Source organism: Neodiprion fabricii, chromosome 5, assembly GCF_021155785.1.
Source record: "Neodiprion fabricii isolate iyNeoFabr1 chromosome 5, iyNeoFabr1.1, whole genome shotgun sequence".
Lineage (NCBI taxonomy): Eukaryota > Metazoa > Arthropoda > Insecta > Hymenoptera > Diprionidae > Neodiprion > Neodiprion fabricii.
Genome location: NC_060243.1, coordinates 32732114 through 32755498, shown reverse-complemented (window position 1 = coordinate 32755498; position 23385 = coordinate 32732114). Strand labels below are relative to the sequence as shown.

Genomic DNA, 23385 nt, shown 5'->3' with positions numbered 1-23385 from the left:
AGGATCAATCCAGTGTTGACTTACGCGTGATGTGAAAACCACACAGTCGAGTATCATCGGCTTGTATACCGTGACTGATCGTAAAACCTACAGAGATATATACACACACACACACACATACACATATATATATATATGTATACATAGATGTTGTACATACGCGTATACGCATATATATATAATAAATAGGGACGGAAGTACATTCGATCGTCGGTCGTTCACTACACAGGACTTCTTCGAGTTTATAAAATACTTTGTTCGTTACCAGTTGAAGTCTGTTCAGTACTCCGCCGATATTTCCTGTATTTCAATTGTCTGAAAATTCGAGAATAACTCGGCCACGCAACAACTGAACATGTACGCGAAAGGTAAAGGTTCAACTGTACCCTCGGACGGTCAGGCTCGTGAAAAGTAGGTATTTTCTTTATCTCTTAAGCCGCCATTTTTTTTTCTCTGCTTCTCCGTATTTTGTTGTTGCTGTCTGTCGCTTCTAAGCATCGTTTTCGTTCCTCCTGTGTACAATTATTCTGACAATAATCACTGTTTTACTGTAGACGTATTTCTCTTTTTTTTCTTTCAATTTTTCCTTAAATTTTACCTATTAAGATGGTGTCCTGGTCGATTTCGAAGTCCACGTACACATCTTGAAATATCGAGGTCCACTTATCTGAAACAGCTTAAAGGTCCCAGTCTGTACACAATTCTGAACAAAAACACTACCATCCATTTTCATTCGAGTCAGAAACAAAGAAATGGCACGGATTCTCCGAATTTACTAATGCGATTTCATAGAAACCATGCCATTACTGTATTTATGCCTCAAATGAAAATGCGTTGAAGTGTGTGTGTTCAGAATTGCGTATACAATGGGGCTGTTGAGTCTTTTTTTTTTTTTGTTTGCGTTTGAAGTACGTGGACTTTGATATTTGGAGATATACATATACATGCCATTACGACGGTCCTGTCGTGGCGCGGTTTAAGGCTGAAGTTTTAGCCGATGGATTTTCTCGTGCTCCGACCCATCGCCCCCCACCCCCCCTTGAACGTTGACGAATGGCGATAACATTATTTTTATAAAAATTTTCTACAATGCTTTAGTTTTCTTCAGGTACCTGATACAAATCAGAATTAATATCAAGGCTACGATTCTACATGCTTACATGCTTTAATACAAGTCCACTTTTGTTTATTATACACACATGCGCGTATTAATGCATACACACACGCACACGCCACGGGTATATACGAATGAAGAATGAGAGAGTGAGCGAGAGAGAGAGAGAGAGACGCGTGGTCTAATTTTACACATTATACTAACAAGTTTACATTCTATTTTGCGTTCTACAAACCGAACTTTTACACCCTTCGATTTATCAAAGTCGAATGTTGCGTCGAGATATGCAGGATTCGATTTCTCCTGCAACGCAGAAGGTGTTGCGATTTTTAGTTTCGTCTGTATTATTTAAGATACGCATGTATGTTCACCACTCGTACAGACTTATTCTAACGACTTACAGTTTTTGTTAATTTTGTTACACGTATAATCATACGAAACCAACGTCATTATCGTGATTGTCGAAAACAATAAATTTGACGAGTATTTATTTAGTGCTTATATTCCTTCTTCCGATCATTTATCCTGCATTCACAGCAAGATTCGATAATGGGATTTTTTCATCGTGTATCGTGAACCTCGAGCAATGCTTGATTAGAGATTTTGTTCCAGACTCGCACTTTACGTCTACGAATACCTCCTTCATGTTGGAGCACAAAAAGCTGCACAGACATTCCTTTCGGAGGTAAATTTTCATCTGTATTAAAATACGACGTAGCGTCAAAAGTACAAGAAATACAAAATTTTATTTTCATATAATAAACGTTCTCTCGTTCTAGATTCGATGGGAAAAGAACATCACCCTTGGAGAACCTCCCGGATTCTTACACTCCTGGTGGTGGTGAGTCTACGAATTCAATTAAATCGCCAGTTTTCTTACAAAATTTTTTTCATTCCTTCAACCGACGTTTCATTAACGATCGCAAATCACTTATTTATTGTTTCAGTGTTTTCTGGGACCTGTATTGCGCCGCACCAGAGAGACGCGAAACGTGTGAACATAGCAGCGAGGCCAAAGCTTTTCACGATTACGTTAGTAAAAGTTGTACATATACACGACGAAACGTTATTCACTTTCATGAAAATCTCGATACATCATTCCGTTCGTTGGTAAATTCGAAAACTCGTAACGTTCGAACGAATTCGAGTCGTAGACGATAGAAAAGATGCTAGCATACCAGCATGCCTTTGTCAATTATTCGTCACTAATACTTTTGTTTCTTTTCACACACAGGGATTCGTTAACAGCGGTTACGGCGTGAACGGCATTGCACACGTAAGTATCCCAGTCGGCACAGATCTCACTCTGAAATTCTTTATTCATTATCGCAAAATTCATTTCGTTCGTGAGATGCTCTACCATCATCGTTCACCATGCCGAACTTCTTAATAAATCGTTCCAGAATGCTGGCGCAGCGCCCTCTCCGCTCGGTCAGATGCCGCCCAACGACGGCATGCCTGGTGGCCCGATGCCCCCAGGATTTTTCCCAGTAAGTTCATTTTTCCTCTCCGGATACCTGTAACCGATTTTTCTTATTACCTTCGTTCTTAATCTTTATTTACATCGTTTCGGTTACCTTTTTTCTTTCCACATACATACGATGTAACTATCCGTGTTATCATTTCCGTCGCGTCACTACATTACATCGTAATAGTATATTGTGTAACAAGCAGGAAAACTCGGTGAGTTTGCAATACGAGTCGTGGGTGAGCCAAAGATGAATACTGAAAATCCGCGAGGCGAAAAGACCGCTGCCTCCTTGTTTCACGCGATTCTTTATGTGACAAAAGTATGTTGCTCGTTTTTTCACGAAGCACGAAATTGAAGTCGGGGTCGCGTAATGTCGGATTGGTTCGCGACGGCGCATGCGCGGAGTACAGAAAGTACCACTTTTAACTCCTAGGACTTAAAATCGGTCTTTTCAGTACTCCGCGCATGCGCATTCGCAGACTTACTCTACCGTCATAGATACGGGTACTTCGTGCACGGAACACACGCACGGAAAAACGCGTTAAACATGCTCGCGTTCTATAAAATCTACATATAACCGAAATTGTCGTGCAACTTCAGATGAGGACAAAAGTAAAAATTAATAATTCGAAATAACCGCGGGAGATATAATAATAAAAAAATTCCACACACACGCCGAATCTGTTCATTGGATAAATAATTATTATAAAAGAATGTATAGTGTACACAATTTAACACAGTTCTATCTAGTTGTTGTCATAAAATATTAGACAAACTGCACGACGTTTTTATTTTCATATATGCATTACACACGATAATACACGCATTCGTATAACATGACATTTATATTCATCTGTTAATAATGAAAAAGATAAAAGTCGATCCAGTCGCTCGTAGCGAAAATCAATTACTCATCGGTTCTATTTTTGTTTTTTGAACAATAATACAAAACAAAGCGTTTTAAAGTGCTGATCAGTCGTGATGCTGGAAATTTCGTTGAAACAAATCGGAAATTAATTTGATACTTTACACTGCACGGTAAATTCACACACGCACACACACACACATGATACTCTAAACGAACATTTTATGCTATGCTTGTCTCTATACATTGTATTTAATATTTAAATGTACTTATTTGTACCTCTGCTATGTGTCTAACTTTTGTATGTGCATTCGTGTACCATTTCACCATTATGTTTGGTTTTTTTTATTTGTCCATACATATATATATATTATATTATGTGTCTACGAATTCTTCCTTACTGTATCGATTTCTTATGTTCGTTACATTCATCACTACATATATACATGTATATGTTTCATTTTTCTATACTCATTATATTATACGCTCAGCAAATGTATAAACTGTAGGAGAATTTCACGCCGGCAAAATTTTGTCTGTTATTAGATGCTAGAATACCCCTATAAAAGTTTAGAGTTCTCTTTGACGCCGAAATATTCAAAACCATTGCGTAAAATTTCTAATTTAAATCAAATAAAGTCTAAATTTCAGTGAAAAAAAATCTAAAGAAACAAACATAGAAAATGGGAAAACAAATTTTACCTTTGGTTGGGAATATGTGGCTTATCTTTATAACGTCAGAGCCTGCATCTAAAATGTAGATTAGTTAATATCCACTCGTCAATTTCACGTCCATGGCGTACCAATATTTAATGGCGCGCAGATACAGTGTATTTAAATTACTGATTCATGGTCATAGGTAGCACATACTGGGAAAAAACTGTCTTGGAATCACTTGTCTGATTATGAAAAAAAAAAAAAAAATACACACACACGCCATAGTTTATGGATTTAATATTTTTTTCAGTGTGTCTGGTTTCGCAAAAACGTCCATCTCTTGACAAGCTTGAATGATATATACTTCGAAATCTTTTTTCTACCATGTCGCGTTGCTTGAAAAAGATCAATTCTGCGAATACATAAAGAAAGAAAAAAAAAAAAAAATGCAAGAATGACGATAATCCTTCTTTTAAATACACGCAGCGTTATCCAGAATTAGTGATGTAACCAATATTCGCATCCGCCTTGGCACAGATCTTGCGAATATTTTGTGAATGTGATTGTCACAAATACTTCGTATTCAGCTTATAAAAATTGTGAAAATAATATTAAACGAGACCAAAAACATTGGTTTTATAATGAACTTTTATTATAAAAGTTCGTCTTCTCGTTCCAATGAAATTCTAACGCCAAAATTAATTTCTTTCTGTCATTAATTTGTCGTTAAATAATCAAACAAACCATCGGCTTGGCTCGCATCAGCTCGGCAATTTCCGGAATAAGATGCAAACGGCTCTAACCTATGGCGTGCTACTTGTTACGGTGCGTCAGTCAGTCGATCAATCGTCAACTTTTAGGTGCAGAGAAATGGCGCCAGATTTAAAAATGCCGATGATGAATATTCGCATTTGCGAATACATAAAAACTTATATTCGTTACATCACTACCCAGAATCAAATATCCTGATGCATAATAACTGTTACTAGTCTTACACATGCATATATTTGTTATATACATATATCTATCGTGCCTTCTAGTCTACATTATATACATCCATATATATATATATATATATATATTAATCATATATATAGAAAGAACCAAAAAAAAAAAAAAAGAAAAAAAAATAGCTGTTGCCTGTGAAATCGCAATGTCGCTACATGTCCATGTTGTTTGCGTTGCTTGTTGCAGAACAACTCGACAATGCGACCATCTCCGCCCACACACCCCTCATCACAGCCATCTCCTCAGCACCCCCAGCCACCCCCGCCCCCACACTCGCAGATGATGTCCACCCAGGTAAGCTTTCATTCGACACGATTCATCATACTCGTTCGTTTCTCTGTGTCTAACTTGTATTATAATGCATCATGTGCCACCTCATAGTCTTTATATTTCCGCATATTCTATTACGCTAAAAATTCTGATATCAAAGTCTCGAAAACTGAGATGAAATTGATGATATCGACGTGCTTTATTTCATCATGGAATCAGCGTAGAAAGATAAATTTCGATTCATGATCGTTTTGATTCTTTGTAGTGTGAAGCATTTGCTTGTTTGTTAATTTTTTGCTACTTCTTTCTCCGACTTTTTTTTTTCTGTAAACTCAAAAAAAACGAAACACGTCGTTCTTCCTCGATTTACGTGTACGTAACAATCTTTCAACAATCCACGATGTGATCAACGAGTCTTGAGGTAAGCTGCTTGAATAGTTTCTCTGGAAAAATATCAGTTTCAGGGATCAATGAAATCAAATGTCTTTCACCATCATTATGAGCACACACAAATTCTTCTATCTACATATTATTGGTATCGGTTCATAGCGTCGGATTAATTACTGTAGATTTTCAAAAACGTATTCACAATTTAAACAGATCATTTTTCATTTTAACATTCGTCATATCGTCGAAATAATCATGCAGACATTCTAAAAATAGGCCAGAACATTTATCAGCAGAGTTCTTAAGGTAAGGCGTTGATAAATCCTTTTCAACCGCTTCCATTATTCTATATTTTTTTGTCTTTTTAATTTTTTTTTTATAGATTTATACACAAATCTTTGCACTGGTTGTTTGTAATGTTCGTCATTAAACATATTATAAATCACTCACGCATCATTTATTGTAACCTCCGCAAATTAATTCGTTCGTTTGCGTATAGTTATTAATTTTTTTCATGTGTCTCCCCGTCAAATTACCATCTCTTTATTGTTTCACCGTTTTTGTTTTCGTCTGGTTTGTCTGTCTTACACTAATCCTGTACTATTACATATATATGTATATATATTATATACTTATACGTTTCGGGAGTGCTAATCGTTGATACAGTTTGTGCATTATTAACCCTATACTATACTTACGTTTATACTCATCATTCATGTACATACACGTGAATAACAACAGAATGAAAACAACGTTGAACGAAAAATACGGTGACAATCACTAATAAATCACACGCGGTTTTTACCTTACTCGCGCAAATCAACGAGTTATGAAAATTAGAGGAACAAATTTGAAGTTGAAATTTACGGCGACGATATTCCGCATCGTCATGATCATCGACATATGTTTGATTTTATTTCAATTACGGTTTTCGATTCTTTTTTCCAATTTTTTTTTTATTTTATTTTTTTTCTTTTCGTTCTCTCCGTTTTCACGGGTAGAGGAGTTGTTACAAATAATTTTTTAACTCAAAGCCAAACCCGTTGTGAGTTTTATTCGATTTCCTATCCTCAATTCAAGTTATAGAATTTCTTTGTCAAACAGTGTTTAAAATATTGTGAAAATATGAAGAAAGTTATTTTGAAAAATTCCCGAACCTACGGACGGATATTTCTAACTTATTTTACTATTTCGAATTTCAGTTCATGGGACCAAGATATCCTGCTGGACCTCGGCCCAGCGTTCGCATGCCACAAATGGCAAACGATTTCAATGGGGTGAGTTGTGAATTTTATTTACAAACCGTGATAACGACAATATTAAAAATAATAACAATGATAAAGTCGAGTGGAAAAACGTTCTCTGGAAGATATTGATTTTTTTCTTCTCTTTCTTATCCTTCTCCAGCCTCCTGGACAACCAATGATGCCGAATAACATGGATCCGTCAAGACAAGGTGAGTTTTAATTACACGATGTTTTCCAAATTGTGCAGTTGTTTTTCTTCATCTTCGTCTTACCTTTTTTTTTTTTTAATTTTTTCTTCTTCTTCGTTCCATGTCGTCGCGAAACTAAGAGCGTTTCAAGACAAGAATTACGTAGATGCATGTGTGTACGTGGTAAACGAAAAATCATACAAAATGAAACAATAATAGAAGAAATATTGGAGAAAACAAATAACGATCGCACACAGCAATAATTAAGTAATGGAAAAAAAAATGAATATAGATGGAAAAAAAACAAAGATAATTCATTATTAACGATAACAATGTCATAATATTTATAATCATAGTGGTTGTAACCAAAAAACGAGAGGTGGGAAAAAAAAAAAAAAAAAAAAAAAAAATCTGGATTTTGCATCACTGTGACGTGGAGTGCGTTGGATTGGTTTTTTGAATCGTCTAATTACCGACGGCGGCGCAACTGAATTGTTCGACAATGTAGAAGAAAATGTTGTTAAAAAAATTTTCTCACCTGAATTTTTCATTCACCTTTGTTTCGCATCGTCAAAGTTGTTTTCACCAACGTAGTCAACAAAAGGATTGACAAAAAAATTTCAGTCGAAAGTCGAGAATGAATTGATCAAAGTAAAATAATTTTTAATCAACGATCTTTTGCGCCGCAATGTTTTTCTGTAATTAGGCTTATCATCATCAATACCTGACCTTTTTACCTACTTGCCATACTAATGTGTGCTCTTGTGTTCCTCAGGCGAAGCTGGAGAGTTTGTAGGGTGGCAAGGTAGGAAGCAAAGCCAGCGACAAAAATCACACTCACATGACTTAGTCAAGCATAATTAGTTTCTGTTCTCATATTTTCACTATACGCATACATCCATGTGTTGTGTATATTATTATTATTATAATTTTTTCTTTTATACTCATTTATATTTCATTTATTCACTTTTTTTTCCCTTACTAATTATTATTATTGTTATTATTATTGTTATTATTATTATTCTGGTTTTTTTTCACGTTACATTATACAAACATACAAACACAGAACACACAGAAACACACACACACATATAATGTATGTGCATGCATTTATATGCGTACACATATTTATGTACATAAGGAATTTATCCCCGTGGAGCAAAATCGCACAGCTTTGTTTTTTAATCGCAATGAGGATTTAAAATAACCGAAATGATATTACGGCTAGAACAAAAAAAAAAAAAAAAAGAAAAGAGAGCAAACGGAAATTCTAAAAAAGCATTTGGTATTGTTTTTTCTATGTTTTCTCTCTATAATTTCGTTCGTAAAGCCGCGAGTGTTGCGATCAAATACACGTAATTACAAAAGAAGAAGATGAAGAGAGAAAAAAATTTGATACAAATAAATTATTTACAACACAAAAGTCCCCATTGCTTCTGCCTCCGGCATTCTCATCTCCAGCATGTAGGTCTTCTTGTTAACCGTTGTTGTTTATTATCTTTTGCGTAAATTTATTTTCATCAAGCTTGAAAATATTTTTTTTCTCTTTTTTTTTTTTTTTTTTTTTTTTACTAACACGATAAAAGAAAATAAAGCGAAGACAATTTGAAACAAGAAACAAGTACATATATTTCATCAACGACGTACGATTAACGAACGGCATTGTCACGTTGCATGATACGTCGGTAATAATTTATCATTTACAAGCATACACTTGTAATCGTGCGTTTTGATCGAGTGGAAATTTTAACTGCTCGATAACGTGTCGCTCACACGATACAAAAGTGATCTTCCGTCGTTGTTTACCTGTATGTATACCTAGTCGAACGTTGCAACGTATAATAATGGAATTTAGAACAGTACATAAAACTTACCGTGCATACTAACCGGTAACTTGCTTCGTTCGTGTCAAAGCGTTAATATTGCAGGTAAAAGCCTGAAGAAGTAGAATGATAATAGTAATAATAATAATGATAATAAATAACATCAAAGTCGTGCAGATAAGGAAAAAGAATTGGAATACTTACGTAAAACAAAAAAAAAAAAAAAAAAAAAAAGGAAAAAAATATTGAATATTCTTGCTGCAGTTGTTGATCGCTTTTGCTGAGTAAATATACATGCATAATATCTTATACGTCCTGAAACTCGATTCTATGTCTTCTATCTCTTATCGCTCGCATACATATATGTATATTATTACTCATGTATGTACAGTTGCGATTCTCTGTGTTCAAATTACGCGCCATTTTCGATGCGTTACGAAACTAGCTGGCAGCGTTGAAAATTCCCTAGGACAAAGACAGAGCTTAATCGCTGACTCGGCAGCGTAAGACAAAAGATTGTCGTCGTCGCTGGGAGCTAATTTCGGAACGCATCTTGTATGCGATGTACATGCATACAGAAAATAAATAAATAAATAAAAAATTCTCATACACACGTTGCACACACAGTCTTTTTCATCTAACGTATAAGAGAATAATTAATATATTTATATTGTAGAATGAATGTGATGTAGTCTTAGCGTTACTTATACCTGTGTCCACGTATGGGTATACGCATAATAATACGTCCCTGGAACAAAATTAGGTGTAATACTCGTCAATAACGATGATCAGAAGCCAAATACGATGAAAACGAAAACCATATTTTAATGATGCTCGAGAAGGTTTCTACAATCTGTAAAAATCGCGTGCAGTCTTCTATGTAGTAAATTACGTAGTACGAACTTTGTTTTTTTTACAATTTAGTACACACAAGTTTCTGGGTTCCGTTATAAATTTCCTTCTCGCTGCTTGGCTTGAGAAAATGATGAAGAAAAAAAAAAAACAAAATAAAAAAAAAATAACCGACAAAAATTTTGTCGTTACGTTCTGTATGCACGTAATACGTATATGTATACCTATACGCATATGCCTATCGTATATAACAAAATTAGCCCTACCTTACAGTTCTCATATATATTTTCAATATATATATATATATATGTGTGTATATAATCTATGTAAAAATTGTTTTACCCGACAATTTTATCGCCTAGCGTTTTCACCAAGTTTCTCGTTTCTATTTAGGACCTCCAGGCATGAATCCGATGAATCCGCGAATGAACCCACCTCGCGGTCCTGGCATGGGACCCATGGGACCTGGAAGTTACGGACCCAGCATGCGAGGCCCGCCGCCCAACAGCAGTTTGGGACCAGGAGGCCCCGGCGGTCCAGGAATGCCACCAATGAGCATGGCTGGACCGGGTGGAAGGCCACAGTGGCAACCGAACACGTCAACGGTAAATTGGGGGACAGACTTTTTTCATACTTTTGACTAATTCTATTGCGAAATGGTCGGTCATTGAGTATTTATCAAATTATTATTATATTCGCGAGCTGCGAAAATCTTTCTGAAAATATCGAAAACAAAATGTAAGCAGAAAATTCCGGAGTTACAAGAAAAAGCTTCGATATCGATATTTTATTTCGAATCGATGGGAAACGGTTAAAAATCTTCTAGATTCGAATTCAATGAAACAATTTTTTTCATCATGTTAGCGTTGTTGAATGCTTAGCGTATGTTTCTATTACTTGGTACGAAATAGTCTGGCAAACAAAATCAGCCTGCTGTATGTGTAGTGAAATACATAGAACGAACTTATGTGACAAAATTTTAAATTTTGACCACTTTGGCAACTTGATACGAAGTATCGATATCCAACAATAAGTTCTTGTTTATGAGATTGGTATATTTTATTTTTTTGTATTCTTTCAGAAATCTTTGTAGCCTCAGAATTCAATGATTCTACAAATACTCAATGTACGACTGTCTTGAAGTAAAATTAACACGAGTTTTCGATTCATGGTCAACTAACCTCTAAGAACCATGCATCAGGTGTGCAATCCAATCAAAACAATTCCCCAAATAATAAATCACGAAATAAATACCGAACAAGTTCGATGAAGGTGAATCAAGTTCAATTAGGTCAGAGCAATATCCCTTCAATATAAAAACGACAAAGAAACAAACACACCAAAAAGAAGTAATTGATTCGGACCGAACAGCGCACTCGGTGCATCCCTGCGGTGGCATCATCACGAAATCGTTAAAAGTAGAACATGTTTAAATTCAAATACATCAAAACTGACAATTACATCTTTACACGTACAAAACCATCGGCCAAGTCACCGGTTTAATACTGCAAAGAAAGAATGTCGAATCTGTGATTTCAACACAGGATCTGATCGCAAAACAATTCTCGGTAGACTTATTCCAAATAATACACGTATTTTTGAAAAGTAGGCATCACCAAGAAACAAGGCTCGCACCGTGTTTTTCACAAGGATTCTGAATCTCATAGGAAAACATAGATACACGAAATGATCCTTCGTATCATGTATGATATTAAACAAATTATGATTGAATTTTTTCTGATTCTTATGTAATCGCGAAGTGTTCAATATTCTCACCGAGACTCACTTTTGGTTGGGAATATACGTCCCGTAACATCTTGATGTCCAACAATATATTATTCGATATAATATCAGAGCTTTGCTCTGGCGAACACGGAATTCGCGCTTTCGTGATGTCGCCACTTTGGCTCCGTGACTTTTTTTTATCGACGCTTCCATCATCCCGCACCTTACGATTTCTCACTTCCGCAGCCGATGAACTACTCGTCGTCATCACCTGGAAATTACGGGGGTCCACCGGGATCATCGGGTCCCCCGGGACCAGGTACACCGATAATGCCGAGTCCGCAAGACAGCAGTAACAGCGGTGGTGAAAATATGTACACCATGATGAAACCCGTGCCGGGAGGAAACATGCCTGGTGTAAGCTCCTCGATTATTCTTCCAGGAAATAATCCTCGACATCCGCTTACTCGAACGCCCAAACAAACCAATCAGATGTCAATTTAGGGTCGTTCTTAATTAATTTGGACCGGGAAATTGTTATTTTTTTTACATGTTTGATTAGTAGCAAAGCACAACGAGACAGCAAATTTTCGTTATCCATTCAAAAGTTCTAATTGTTCATTTATATGTGTGAAAAATTTGTGACTGGAATCATTGTTCGCCTTGTGCACATTTTTAATCGAATGAACTCTTACCGTTTTTTTTTTTTTTTTTCTCTTTTCTTTTCTTCTCTTCTCTTTTGTTTTCTTCGGAAACCAAATCGAGGAGCGTCCACAAACCTCATGCAAACGACTTCTTTCACGTGCTTCTTGTTTGGCGTTTTTAAAGGATTTCTCAATGGGCGGTGGACCCGAAGGCGGACCTATGGGTCCCATTGGTCCCAACACAATGGGCCCGGTATTGAACGGTGACGGTATGGACGGCATGAAGAACAGTCCGGCAAACGGCGGTCCGGGAACACCGCGAGAGGATAGCGGAAGTGGGATGGGCGATTACAATCTCGGCGGTTTTGGTGGCCCAGGCGAGAATGTGAGTAATATCAGCAGGTTCTTTAACGACTCTATGTAGTGATACGGAAAAACAAAAAAAAAAAAAACAAAAACAGTCGCGTCGTTGCTCCATTTTCTTTGTTTGTTTTCTAGTACCTAATTGTATCATATTTATACATGCATACGTACATATATATACATATACACGTGTATGATATCTATATATATATATATATATATATATATGCATATGTATATGTATGGGTTTACATATAATTGGTACATGTTGTATTTTGCTTTCTGTCGGAAGCCTTTTTTTTTTTTTTTTTTCTTATTTTTATTCACCATTATCTTAATTTTTTTTCATCTCTTCCTCGACGCTTTACCTCTCCTCTTGCCAACGTCGATCTCATGTTCAAATTACGCGTATCTTTTGCATATACGTCCGTAACATAACCGATCTCCCCATCAATCGTTGAAAGAATAACAGAGAGAAAAAAAAAAAAAAAAATTATAAAATTACAAAACAAAAAAACAAAAAAAAAAAAACAAAGTAGAAAAGAAAGAACTGAAAAACCGACGAGGTTAGGAATCACATTATAATTTGACGAGAGAAGTTGCCGAGTTGTGTCCGCACGCGTGTGAATAAATATGATGGAGGAGAATGAACGAACGAACTATAAACATGCGTCGTCAATACGACCAGGGATTTATTTTCGATATACCGGAAGTGATAATACAACGACGACACGTGTATATAATATATATATGTATATACATATACATGTATATAGATATATATTTCTGTATACTCATCTTGAGAAGGTGCTACCTGATAAATGCTTGCCCTTAGATGTACATCTAATATCTATATAGTTTTATGATTACAAGAAAAGAAAACGAAAAAAAAACAGAAGGAATAAGTCGAGATTTTATTTTTAAGGAAACGTATTCATATATACATATATATATATACATATATATATATATATATATATGTATGTATTTATATATGTATATATGCATAAAAACATTTGGTTGGGTTACTTAATTCGATTTGATTTCTATCCTCCGAGCAACGGAGTGTATTATTTGATTTTTGCAAATGATTTATTTGTATATACGCTAATTTTTTTTCATTCTGCATTTTATTATTCTCTACATTTTTTTTTTACATTGTCTTTGCATTATTTTTGATTTTTTTGTTTCTAAATTCTTTTCTGCGCGAATCGCAACGCCTAAAAAAAAAAAAAAAAAAGAATAAAAATACTCCAACCTTCATAAAATTTGCGGAATTTTTTCACGGCAGCTGCATCTAATCATATTATTGTACTTTGCAAGGTATATATATATATATATACATATAGTCATTTGATTAGGAAGTTTCTACTCATACGTATCTTCACGAATTTGAAATCGTTATGAATTATTTAATCGGCACGTGTGCATTTAGCTTTCATATATTGTCGAAATATCGGTACTAGACTTGATCGGTATAAATTTATTCGAAAGATTGATACAAATCACGTTCATGCATTTATTTTTTTTTTTTTTTTTTTTCTACGCTCTCCACTTTCACTCTCACGAGATTTTGTTCATCGTACCATCACGCAAATATTACGCTCCGTTAATCGGTCGACTGACTTTCAATCGTGTCAATCTTGGTTACTTACAATTAGTATATATGCATACAGTTAGATAATATAAGACTTGAAAATGACAATGATATTTATATTACTTTTTCTTAATTAATTAACTACTGCATCCCGCCATAAAAAAAAAAAACAAAAAAAAAAACAAAAAAAAAATACTACAGACATAAATACGCACATACATGTGTGTATGCGTGTGTGTACGTGTAATAAAACAATTGCTTTCGCTGCATTAAATACTCAGAAAGGTTGCAAAAGTACCTATAGATATCTAATATAAATAATACGATTATTATCTTATTGAATATATTTTTTTCCTCGAATTTTCACCTCCATTTTGTATTATGTTATTTCTTCTTCTCTCTCGCACTCGTTTCGTTACATATTATATCATACGGATCTTAACATAATCGCATAATATTTACCGTCAACGATTTGTCGCTTTAGTTATTATATTATCATTGCTGTTACTATTGCTATTATTATTATTACTATTATTATTATTATTATTATTATTATTATTATTATTATTATTACTGTCATTAGAATACTATTATTCTTACCATTATTATCGATGATATTATTAATCATAATCTTGATTCGTATTTATTTGAGAATTTACCTACCAATGGTTATAGAGAGAGAGAGAGAGGGAGAGAGAGAGAGAGAGAGTGGGGGAGAGAGCGAAATTGAGAGAGTAATAGGGGGGGGAGGGGGGCGAGACGGAGAGATAGACGGTGCTTAAATTATTTTATACTAAAAAGGCTGTTTTTTTCTTACAAACGTTAACCTGTCTATTCTAAACAACATATATACATATATATTATTATTTTTTTTATCATATTCGTTCGCGGATCCATCCTTTCAATTTCTTACCTGCTCAACGTATGTTCGAATATTTCATTTTCTTTTCATTCTACACTTTCTCGGTCCGTTACGGCAATTACTTCGCTTCGTGAGTTGATTTATTTATTTATTTGTTTATTTTTTTTTTTTTTTTTTTTATGTAACGCGAGCACGTTTTACGTATTTTTCTTCATACATGTTCCGCGTACACAAAGTACCCGTTTCTACAATGGCAAAGTGATTCTGCGCATTCGAAGACAGATGTTGTGGAGTGAATCTGACATTTTCACTGATATATAGCTACGCCAGATAGAGAATCGCGCTGCCCAGCGCGGTGCAATATGAAACAGTAAAATCCCCGCCATTTTGTAGGTCCAACGACACGTTTGACGTCATTTTCGTAAATTGTCAAATGTTGTCGCCATGTCAACGAGTCCAACCGCGGTTTGGATTCCCTTTATCAATGAAATTGAATAAATTCATTAATCAAATCGGATGTGTAACTGTCACAAAGAGTTCTCATGTTTAAATCTCCCGCGCATAAAATAGATCGTGCCTCTATAAGATGGCCGCCAAATCGCCAGCGTGTCAAACATCTTGGGCCATCCTCTATCCAAGTGTAGTTATATACGAGTGGACATTTTTCAACGCTTCAACTCATCGTGTAAGGAAACAAGATGTGCGCGATAACAAAGTCACGTGATAGCCCCCACGTGACGTGACAACAATTATAGTTGAATATAAGCGACGTCGCGTTAGGGCACGTTCTCAATGGTCAAAGCGGCAGCGATGCGCGAGAACACACCTTGTTTCCTTGCACCGTGCTTCAACCTAACCTCAAATTTTTTTACGCCTCGCGTATTCGCAATATTCGGTACACAATATACTATTTCACATCTTTTCCTTTTCAATTTTCGTTAATATCAGATTGTGAGATATTCTAACCAATATCGACTCATTCATAAACCTTTTTCTGCACGTTATTTATTCAATTATGTACATTTTTTTTATCCCACGTCACGGGTTTCCCGTTAAATTCTCCTCGCATCCTGTGCTAAAATCTTTTGATCGCATAATTTTTTTTCCCCCTCCTTTTTTTCTCACATCATACCCAAAAACAATATCTCGTTTTTATATATATATACAGTATATATATATATACTGAAACTCATGTATTCAACGAGTCCCTCCATTCAATTGCTCATCTGCATATATAATATTTATAATATGTAATGTGTATATATAAATATTAGCTCACGATAAATACCGCGCGGTTTAAAATATTGTTATAAACAAACGCACAATTTCCTAAACATGTGATCGACGTTTTATTTTTTAATTTTTTTTAATACATTTTATTATTATCATTAATTTTCATTTCGTATACTCGCTTCTTCGTCAATGATTATCAATTTTGCATCATAAAGTCTGATTTCGGCAACATTTTAAAGTTGTAACGTAACCTGATATGGAGGAGGTTCAATTTTTGTTTCCATTTTTTTTTTTTCCTCTTCGTTGGCAACGCTTTCGGGCATGTTATCGTCGGAACGGAGAAATATTCAGGTGCGAAGCGGAACTTGATTCAAATCTTTTCATCCCCCCTCCCCCCCCCCCCCCTCCTCCCCCCGCCCTTTTATCCACGCGATGCAAATGTCGTAAGAAAAATATGGCCACTTTTTCATATTAGGTTACATGGTTGTAGGTATTATTTTATTTTTATTTTTTATTTCCACTATTTCACCCGTAATATAAGTTGTAGATATATACATAAATATAACATGCACAATACGCAGCGCATAACTAAATACGCGTAAACACTCTGATGCAGCCTATTTTTAATTAAAACTCGCGTGGTACAGTAACAACAACAATAATAATAATAATATTAATAGTAGTAGTAGTAGTAGTAGTAGTAGTAGTAATAATAATAATACTAATGATGATGATGATGATGATGATGATGATGATGATGATGATAACAATAACAATAATAATAATAATAATAAATACGGGTGGTTTTTTGGTGTTTAAAATTGCTCAATTCGAAATAATATTTTGTACATAATTTAAGCGGCGACTACGACGACGGTTACATATTTTTATCACTACCTATACATACATGTTTGTATATATATATATATATATATATGATATATTGCAAGAATTGCGACGATAATCGATGATCGGAAGATTCGTCATATGATGGCAAATCCATCAATAATATTGTTACTATTCACTGCTACTACTATCATTATTATATTATGATTATTACTGCTATTATTGTTATTTTAATAACGTATATCTGTACCAAGTTTCTATCCGCAAATGATATATTAATTTTTCCGTGATTTCCCGATTTGCGAGAAAAAAAAAAGAATGTTTTTTTTTTTTTTTTTTTTTTCTACAACAAATTTCTTCCTCGCATGTTCGTTACGGTTTCATCTTTACGTCTTCTCCGTCCGAATTTCTGTGAAACGATTCCTGCTGTAAATTGTTTTTGTACTCCTTTTTACTCAGAGTAGAATACACGTGGAATGGAAATGGTGGAAAAGATAAAGAATATGATACCGTATGCACGATGTATAGAGGCGTATGTGTCCGTGACTCTTGCCTAATTTCGATTTTTTTTTATAATTCTCGCATTGTTACGTCGCCTGTTTTATGCATGGTGTGATGGAACATATCGTTCGAATTATACTCATAGGCGGGCATATATACATATATACAATATATCATTAAAAATCTCAAACGGCCAAGATCGATTTGTACGCTTGGATAAAGGGAAAAGACGAAATTAGAAAAAAAAAAACGAAAAAATACTACGAAAGAAGTTGGCAAAACTATTGGATGGATTGTATCTTTTATTGGGAGATATGTGAAAGAATATTGTATGTGTATATATATTTTTTTTTATTTTTATACATACACCTACACGCGTGTATAAATATGTGTTATTTATATACGCGTGTATATGTGCATAAAAATGTTTGACGAAAGAGAATACGGAGCAGAGAAGAAATATTTTTGTATTGATTAAATAACAAGGCAAGGATGTGCATTCTTTATGCCTGCCAGGCGATACGAGCAGTACTGAACCTATGGTATATAATATATTATACTGTGAGTGAGTGAGATGATAAACAAGAAAAAAAAAAAAAAAAGAAAAAAAAGTAATAATCTTGATTGATGCATACAATAGGAATGGGGAGAGAGATATTGAGGAATGATATACGATATATTTTATTATAAAATACATGTGTAGATGAGTATATTTAAAAAAGAATTTCCGCAAATCAATTCAATCGCAACGAATTCTGGAATATTCTTTTTTATCTATAAATCTTATTGAATATCTGTTCATTGTATTTTTTTTTTTTTTTTTTTTTTTTTTTACGTGGAACATAATTTTTTTTTTTTTTTTACTCCTTTTATAAACGTATGGAATTCACCAATATATATATATATATATATATATATATATATATATTTATATATATATATATTTGTATATACATATTATTATGTGTATATTATTATTATATATACTATGTGTATACATGTATGTTATTGCCGTTGGTTATAGGTCAGTACCAGACTATGCTGTGCTGCTGTTAGTTACTTTTACTTAAACGATACTTGATAAAGAAAAGAAAGAAAGAAAAAAAAAAAAAAAAGTACTCGAAGGTACATCACCGTAATATCTCCTATTATGACAATTCTCTTACAGCGAAACATAATTTTATCATGTTCAGTTCGAATGTACACGATGAAAAAAAAAAAAAAAAAAAAAAAACAGGTACGCTTACGTTCCAAGATTTCCATTCTCTCTCGATATTGTCGATGGCGTCTTCTTGTGTTTTTGTTTTAAATTTTTTTTTTCTTTATTCCCTTACCGCGCTTCGCTTCATGTTTGTTCTTACTCGTATTGACCGCGATGTAGTAAGAATAAATTTTTCATCTCATCGTTGATGAACGGCGGAGAAAATATTATCCAAACGGAACGGGAAATGATGAGAGACAAAGCGAGGAAGGGAGAGACTGAGAGAGTGAGAGAAAGATATATATATATATACATGTATGTATATATAGACAGAGAGAGACAGGGGGGGGGGGGGGGGGGGTAAGGAGAAACGATTAATGTGACTTTGTTAACATTTTTAATTACTTTTATTTATTCATTATTTTTATTTTCATCCTCCGTTTTACTTATTTATTAATCTTATTCCTCACAATCTGTCCTTGGACGATATATTGACGAATATAAAGCTGCCGAACGTTGTAACGTTATTTTACAAATTGTTTTTTTCTATTTTTTTTTTTTTTTTGTTTTCTTCGTCGAGGCCGACCTAACGTTCGGTTGAAAGAAGCGAATCGATGCGATGTGGAAATCATTTTCGATCCGTATTATCGTTGAAAATAAACGTGAACAACGAAGCGATGGAAGGAAAAAAAAGAAAGAAAAAAAAAAAAAAAAAAAGGTCGCGGAGTAGTTGGAAAATTCAATAATATCGTGGCACATCTTGTAACGTAAACGTATCTTACATAGTATTTTATTTAAATGGTATACTCTCCAATACTCCCACGTTGTAAGCTATATACGCCTGATGACATATAATAATATATATGCCTATATATGCCAGGGAGATCGAGACAATAAATGTAATCATGTTACACTGAGATATATTGCGTTTTGTTTTTATTTGTAATAACCCGCAGGGTGCTGGCTGCCGGTATATATATCTATCGTTTTTCTTGCTGGTCATGTTTTTTTTTTTTTCATACCATCTTTTTTTTTTTTTTTTTTGTTTTTTTCTGTAGCGTTTGTTGTTCCCTCGGTTCGTGGTTTTCATTCGGTTTATCAGAACGGGTGTTTCGCTGTTTCGTTTTTAACATCGCTGTGTAAATTTTCTTTGAGAAAAAATAAAAAAAAAAAAAACAAACAAAAAACATATTTCAGCCAACTTGAAAAAATTGTCGTTGATTTTCGAACATTCGAAATTTCTTCCTCTTCACCTTTATTTCAATTAGAATTTCTTTGATTTTCATTCTGTCCGCACTTCGTGCACGTTACCGATTTATCTGCTTACTTATACTATAATATCGTATTGTAGACAGACACGAAACACTCGATCTGTTACGTATTTTCGACACATGATACAATATTGCGATTCAGTCAAAGACAAACGAGCATAAACGGTATGCAATACGAAAGTACAAAAATATATGAAAAATATCTATATTGTCCAAAAGGAAAAAAAAAAAAAAAAAAAAGAAAGGAAAACTAAATATATGGTAGCTATATAGTACTAGCCTGTACTGACCTGTAGCACATGGATGCGTGTGGAAGTGATTGATGAAAAATGCGTTCACAAAAGAAAAGAAAAAAAGAAAAAATTATGTAGATGAAAAACAATAATTGATAAATGCAATAAAAAAAAAAAAAAAAAAATACATACATTATAATCGAGTTTAGCGAAGTGTGCGTGGGTGTGGGGGGCAGGTGTTTTTGATTGTTTGCTTTCGTGAAACTTCGTTTTGTTTCCAATTCATTTGATTTTCGCTATTTTTTTTTTTCTTTTTTTTTTTTTACCTGAATTCGTTTAATTTATTTTTGTTTATTTTTTTCTCTCTCTCACTTTTTTCAAACACGAAAAAAAAGAAAAAAAAAAAAAAAATTGAAAAACGATGACAAGTATTTTTGTTTTCACACGCGGTATTCAAGTTTTATATCAATTAGTACACCATTCAATAACGGTGTGGCGTACACAATACAAAGAAAAGCCTCTCACAGTTTTAACGTCCATGTGTTGTGGGTCAGAGCACCCTGGAAAATTGAAATCCCGATACATGATGATTTTTTTTTTTGCTTTTTTTTCACCAACCCAATTTCACCACTGCTACTACCTTTATATTGTTTCGTGACCCAACGTAGCCCCACCAACGCACCACCACACTACGCTACGCGTATGCCAGCCAGCATTCTCCCCAAGATTCGAACATAAGATTTTGACAAAGTATATTTCATTGAATTGAGTTGAACGTTTGGAAGAAAAAAAAAAAAAAAAAAAGAAAATAACAATAACGATCGAGACAAATAAAAAATAAAATCAGCACGCGATTGATCCACGCTGAAACGTCGGTGGAAATTTTTTTTTTTTTAGCACGACGCGATACTTTGCGTCGTCTCGAAAGTTTCATTTTTATTTGTACCTCTGTTGCGGCAAAAAAAAAAAAAATAAAAAATCAAAACGAGTAAAAGATAAAAAAAAATCGTAAATCTTTCTCGAGCTTGCGTTGAATTTTTTCCCGATTTTAGGGAAAATCGTGATTTTTTTTTGTTGAAAAGATGAAATTGAAAAAAAATGAATAATAATAATTCGTTTCGAAATCTTGGTGGAACGCTGCGCATATTTGGTAAGGTGCCCTGTCAATGGGTTTGCCTGACCTTACGTGTAACCGGCCTGGTGTTGGTTGGTTCGCAGGATCAGACCGAGTCGGCTGCCATACTGAAAATCAAGGAGAGCATGCAAGAGGAAGCGAAGAGGTTTGAAAAGGATTCAGATCATCCAGACTATTTCATGCAATAATGATATATAGAGAAAGAATTATTATTATTATTATTATTATTATTATTGTTATTATTATACATATATATGTATATATACATGTATAAATTTCACATGTCTATGTATACGTATGTATGTAGTATTGTATACATATACAAATACATATACTCGTATACACACATATATATTTATAATAATGCCCGAATGATTTAATTATAATGATTTACGTAGACCTACACATGTCCAATAACATTATATTCCCACGAACGTAACAACGACGACGACGTCGACGACAGAGACGAAAAAGCAGGAGACGCAAAAAACTTTGTTGGTAACGAATACGAAAACATTGAAAACGAGAAAAAAAAATTAAAAAAAAAACAAACAAACAAAACAAAAGCACGAACCATTCCATCAAATATTTGTTAACGGTGTTGAATACATCGGACGACGTCGAGTACGACGTAAGGAATAGGACAAAAAATGAAAGAAGAAACTATACAAATATACACGCGTACGGAAAAGATATTTATGTATATATATATATATGTGCCGGTATGTGTTATATATATATGTATATATTTTAGATGTACGCAGACAGCAGCGACAAAGCAAAGAAAACCGTACGCGTAAAAAAAAAAAAAAAGGAAGATTTCTTTTTTTTCTTTTTAACGCGTTCAATTGTCCCTCAGTTCTATAAATATATGATCATATATTCGAGAGTCTTTGTACGTAATTTCGAAAAGTATCGCGGTTTACTTTAATAGCACCGAAGGGATGTTCGTTGATCAATCAATTTTTAATTTTCGTTCCCGTTGTCAGTTTGTTATTTATTGATTTTTTCTTCAATGAAAAGGGTTATATTCGCATAGAATAATGAGAAATGGAGATTTTAGTACGGTTTGGAAAATATAATCAATACCTCTTCTGTATCGTTTTTCTCGTCCCCCGGTGGTTTTTTTTTTTTTTTTTTCGTATTTGACTTTTACCCCAATCTGGATCGGTAAAACGACGAACCTTTAAATCGCGATGACGAAAAACAATATATACGTACACATGTGTATATATACGATACAGTATATATTTAAAAACAAAAAAAAAAAAAAAGAATCGCAAAAATTAAAACTGTTATTTATTGGAATACTGCGTTGATCGGCAGACGATTGTTTTGTTTTTTTTTTTTTTTTTTTTTGTTTTCTTTTTCCTAAATACGATCCAACTGTTTCAATTTAAAAAGAAGTAAAATGGAAAATAAAAAAAAAAAAACACTGATGATGATGATGTTTATGACGATGATGATGATAGTGATGAAGATGATAATTTTACTGTAATACTAACGAATCGTGAGAGGGGATATAATTCATATATTGTTTTTGTGTACAATGTATAGTTGTTCGAGATTTTCAATAATAAGAGACGACTTTATGATTGATCGACTATTGTAACTGTGACCTATGGCTGGTAGTAGATTCACTATCACAATTTGTACTTGATCAATTACCAGCCGGGTGAATACTGGGCAAAGCGAATTTTATGGGTGGTACAAAGTAATAACATAATATACATACATATACATACATTTATAACACACACACACACACACACGCAAACGCAACACGCAAGCACTTACTGTGGACTTTTTATCGGATGGATGGATGGTTAATAAGAAAACTTCTAACACGTGTGAAAATTATACAAAACACGCCTACTACACATAAAAACGTC

At 34.1% G+C, this 23385-nt stretch overlaps 1 protein-coding gene across 7 annotated transcripts; it reads left to right on the top strand.

Moving 5' to 3' along the window:
• The first annotated feature begins 273 nt into the window (after nt 1-273).
• LOC124183273 (single-stranded DNA-binding protein 3) lies at nt 274-23371 on the top strand. 7 transcript variants are annotated; one of them, XM_046571561.1, is made up of 14 exons: nt 274-411; nt 1727-1799; nt 1894-1955; nt 2062-2146; nt 2349-2390; nt 2518-2604; nt 5302-5409; nt 6975-7049; nt 7180-7228; nt 7983-8012; nt 10276-10487; nt 11854-12024; nt 12436-12636; nt 21577-23371. In XM_046571561.1, exons 1-14 carry the CDS (start codon nt 356-358, stop codon nt 21679-21681), a joined length of 1356 nt encoding a protein of 451 aa, XP_046427517.1. In that variant the 5' UTR covers nt 274-355; the 3' UTR covers nt 21682-23371. The 7 variants fall into 7 exon arrangements, with proteins under 7 accessions (XP_046427517.1, XP_046427518.1, XP_046427521.1 ...); XM_046571562.1 differs by lacking the exon at nt 21577-23371 and adding an exon at nt 21027-21334; XM_046571565.1 differs by lacking the exon at nt 2518-2604.
• Nucleotides 23372-23385: the final 14 nt, after the last annotated feature.

Bases quoted from the DNA above. Each gene is read 5' to 3' on its own strand.
- LOC124183273 (XM_046571561.1), top strand. From the start codon at position 356: ATGTACGCGAAAGGTAAAGGTTCAACTGTACCCTCGGACGGTCAGGCT. The intron at 2,391-2,517 runs GTAAGTATCCCA...AAATCGTTCCAG, and splicing joins GCGTGAACGGCATTGCACAC to AATGCTGGCGCAGCGCCCTC. The intron at 2,605-5,301 runs GTAAGTTCATTT...TGCTTGTTGCAG, and splicing joins TGCCCCCAGGATTTTTCCCA to AACAACTCGACAATGCGACC.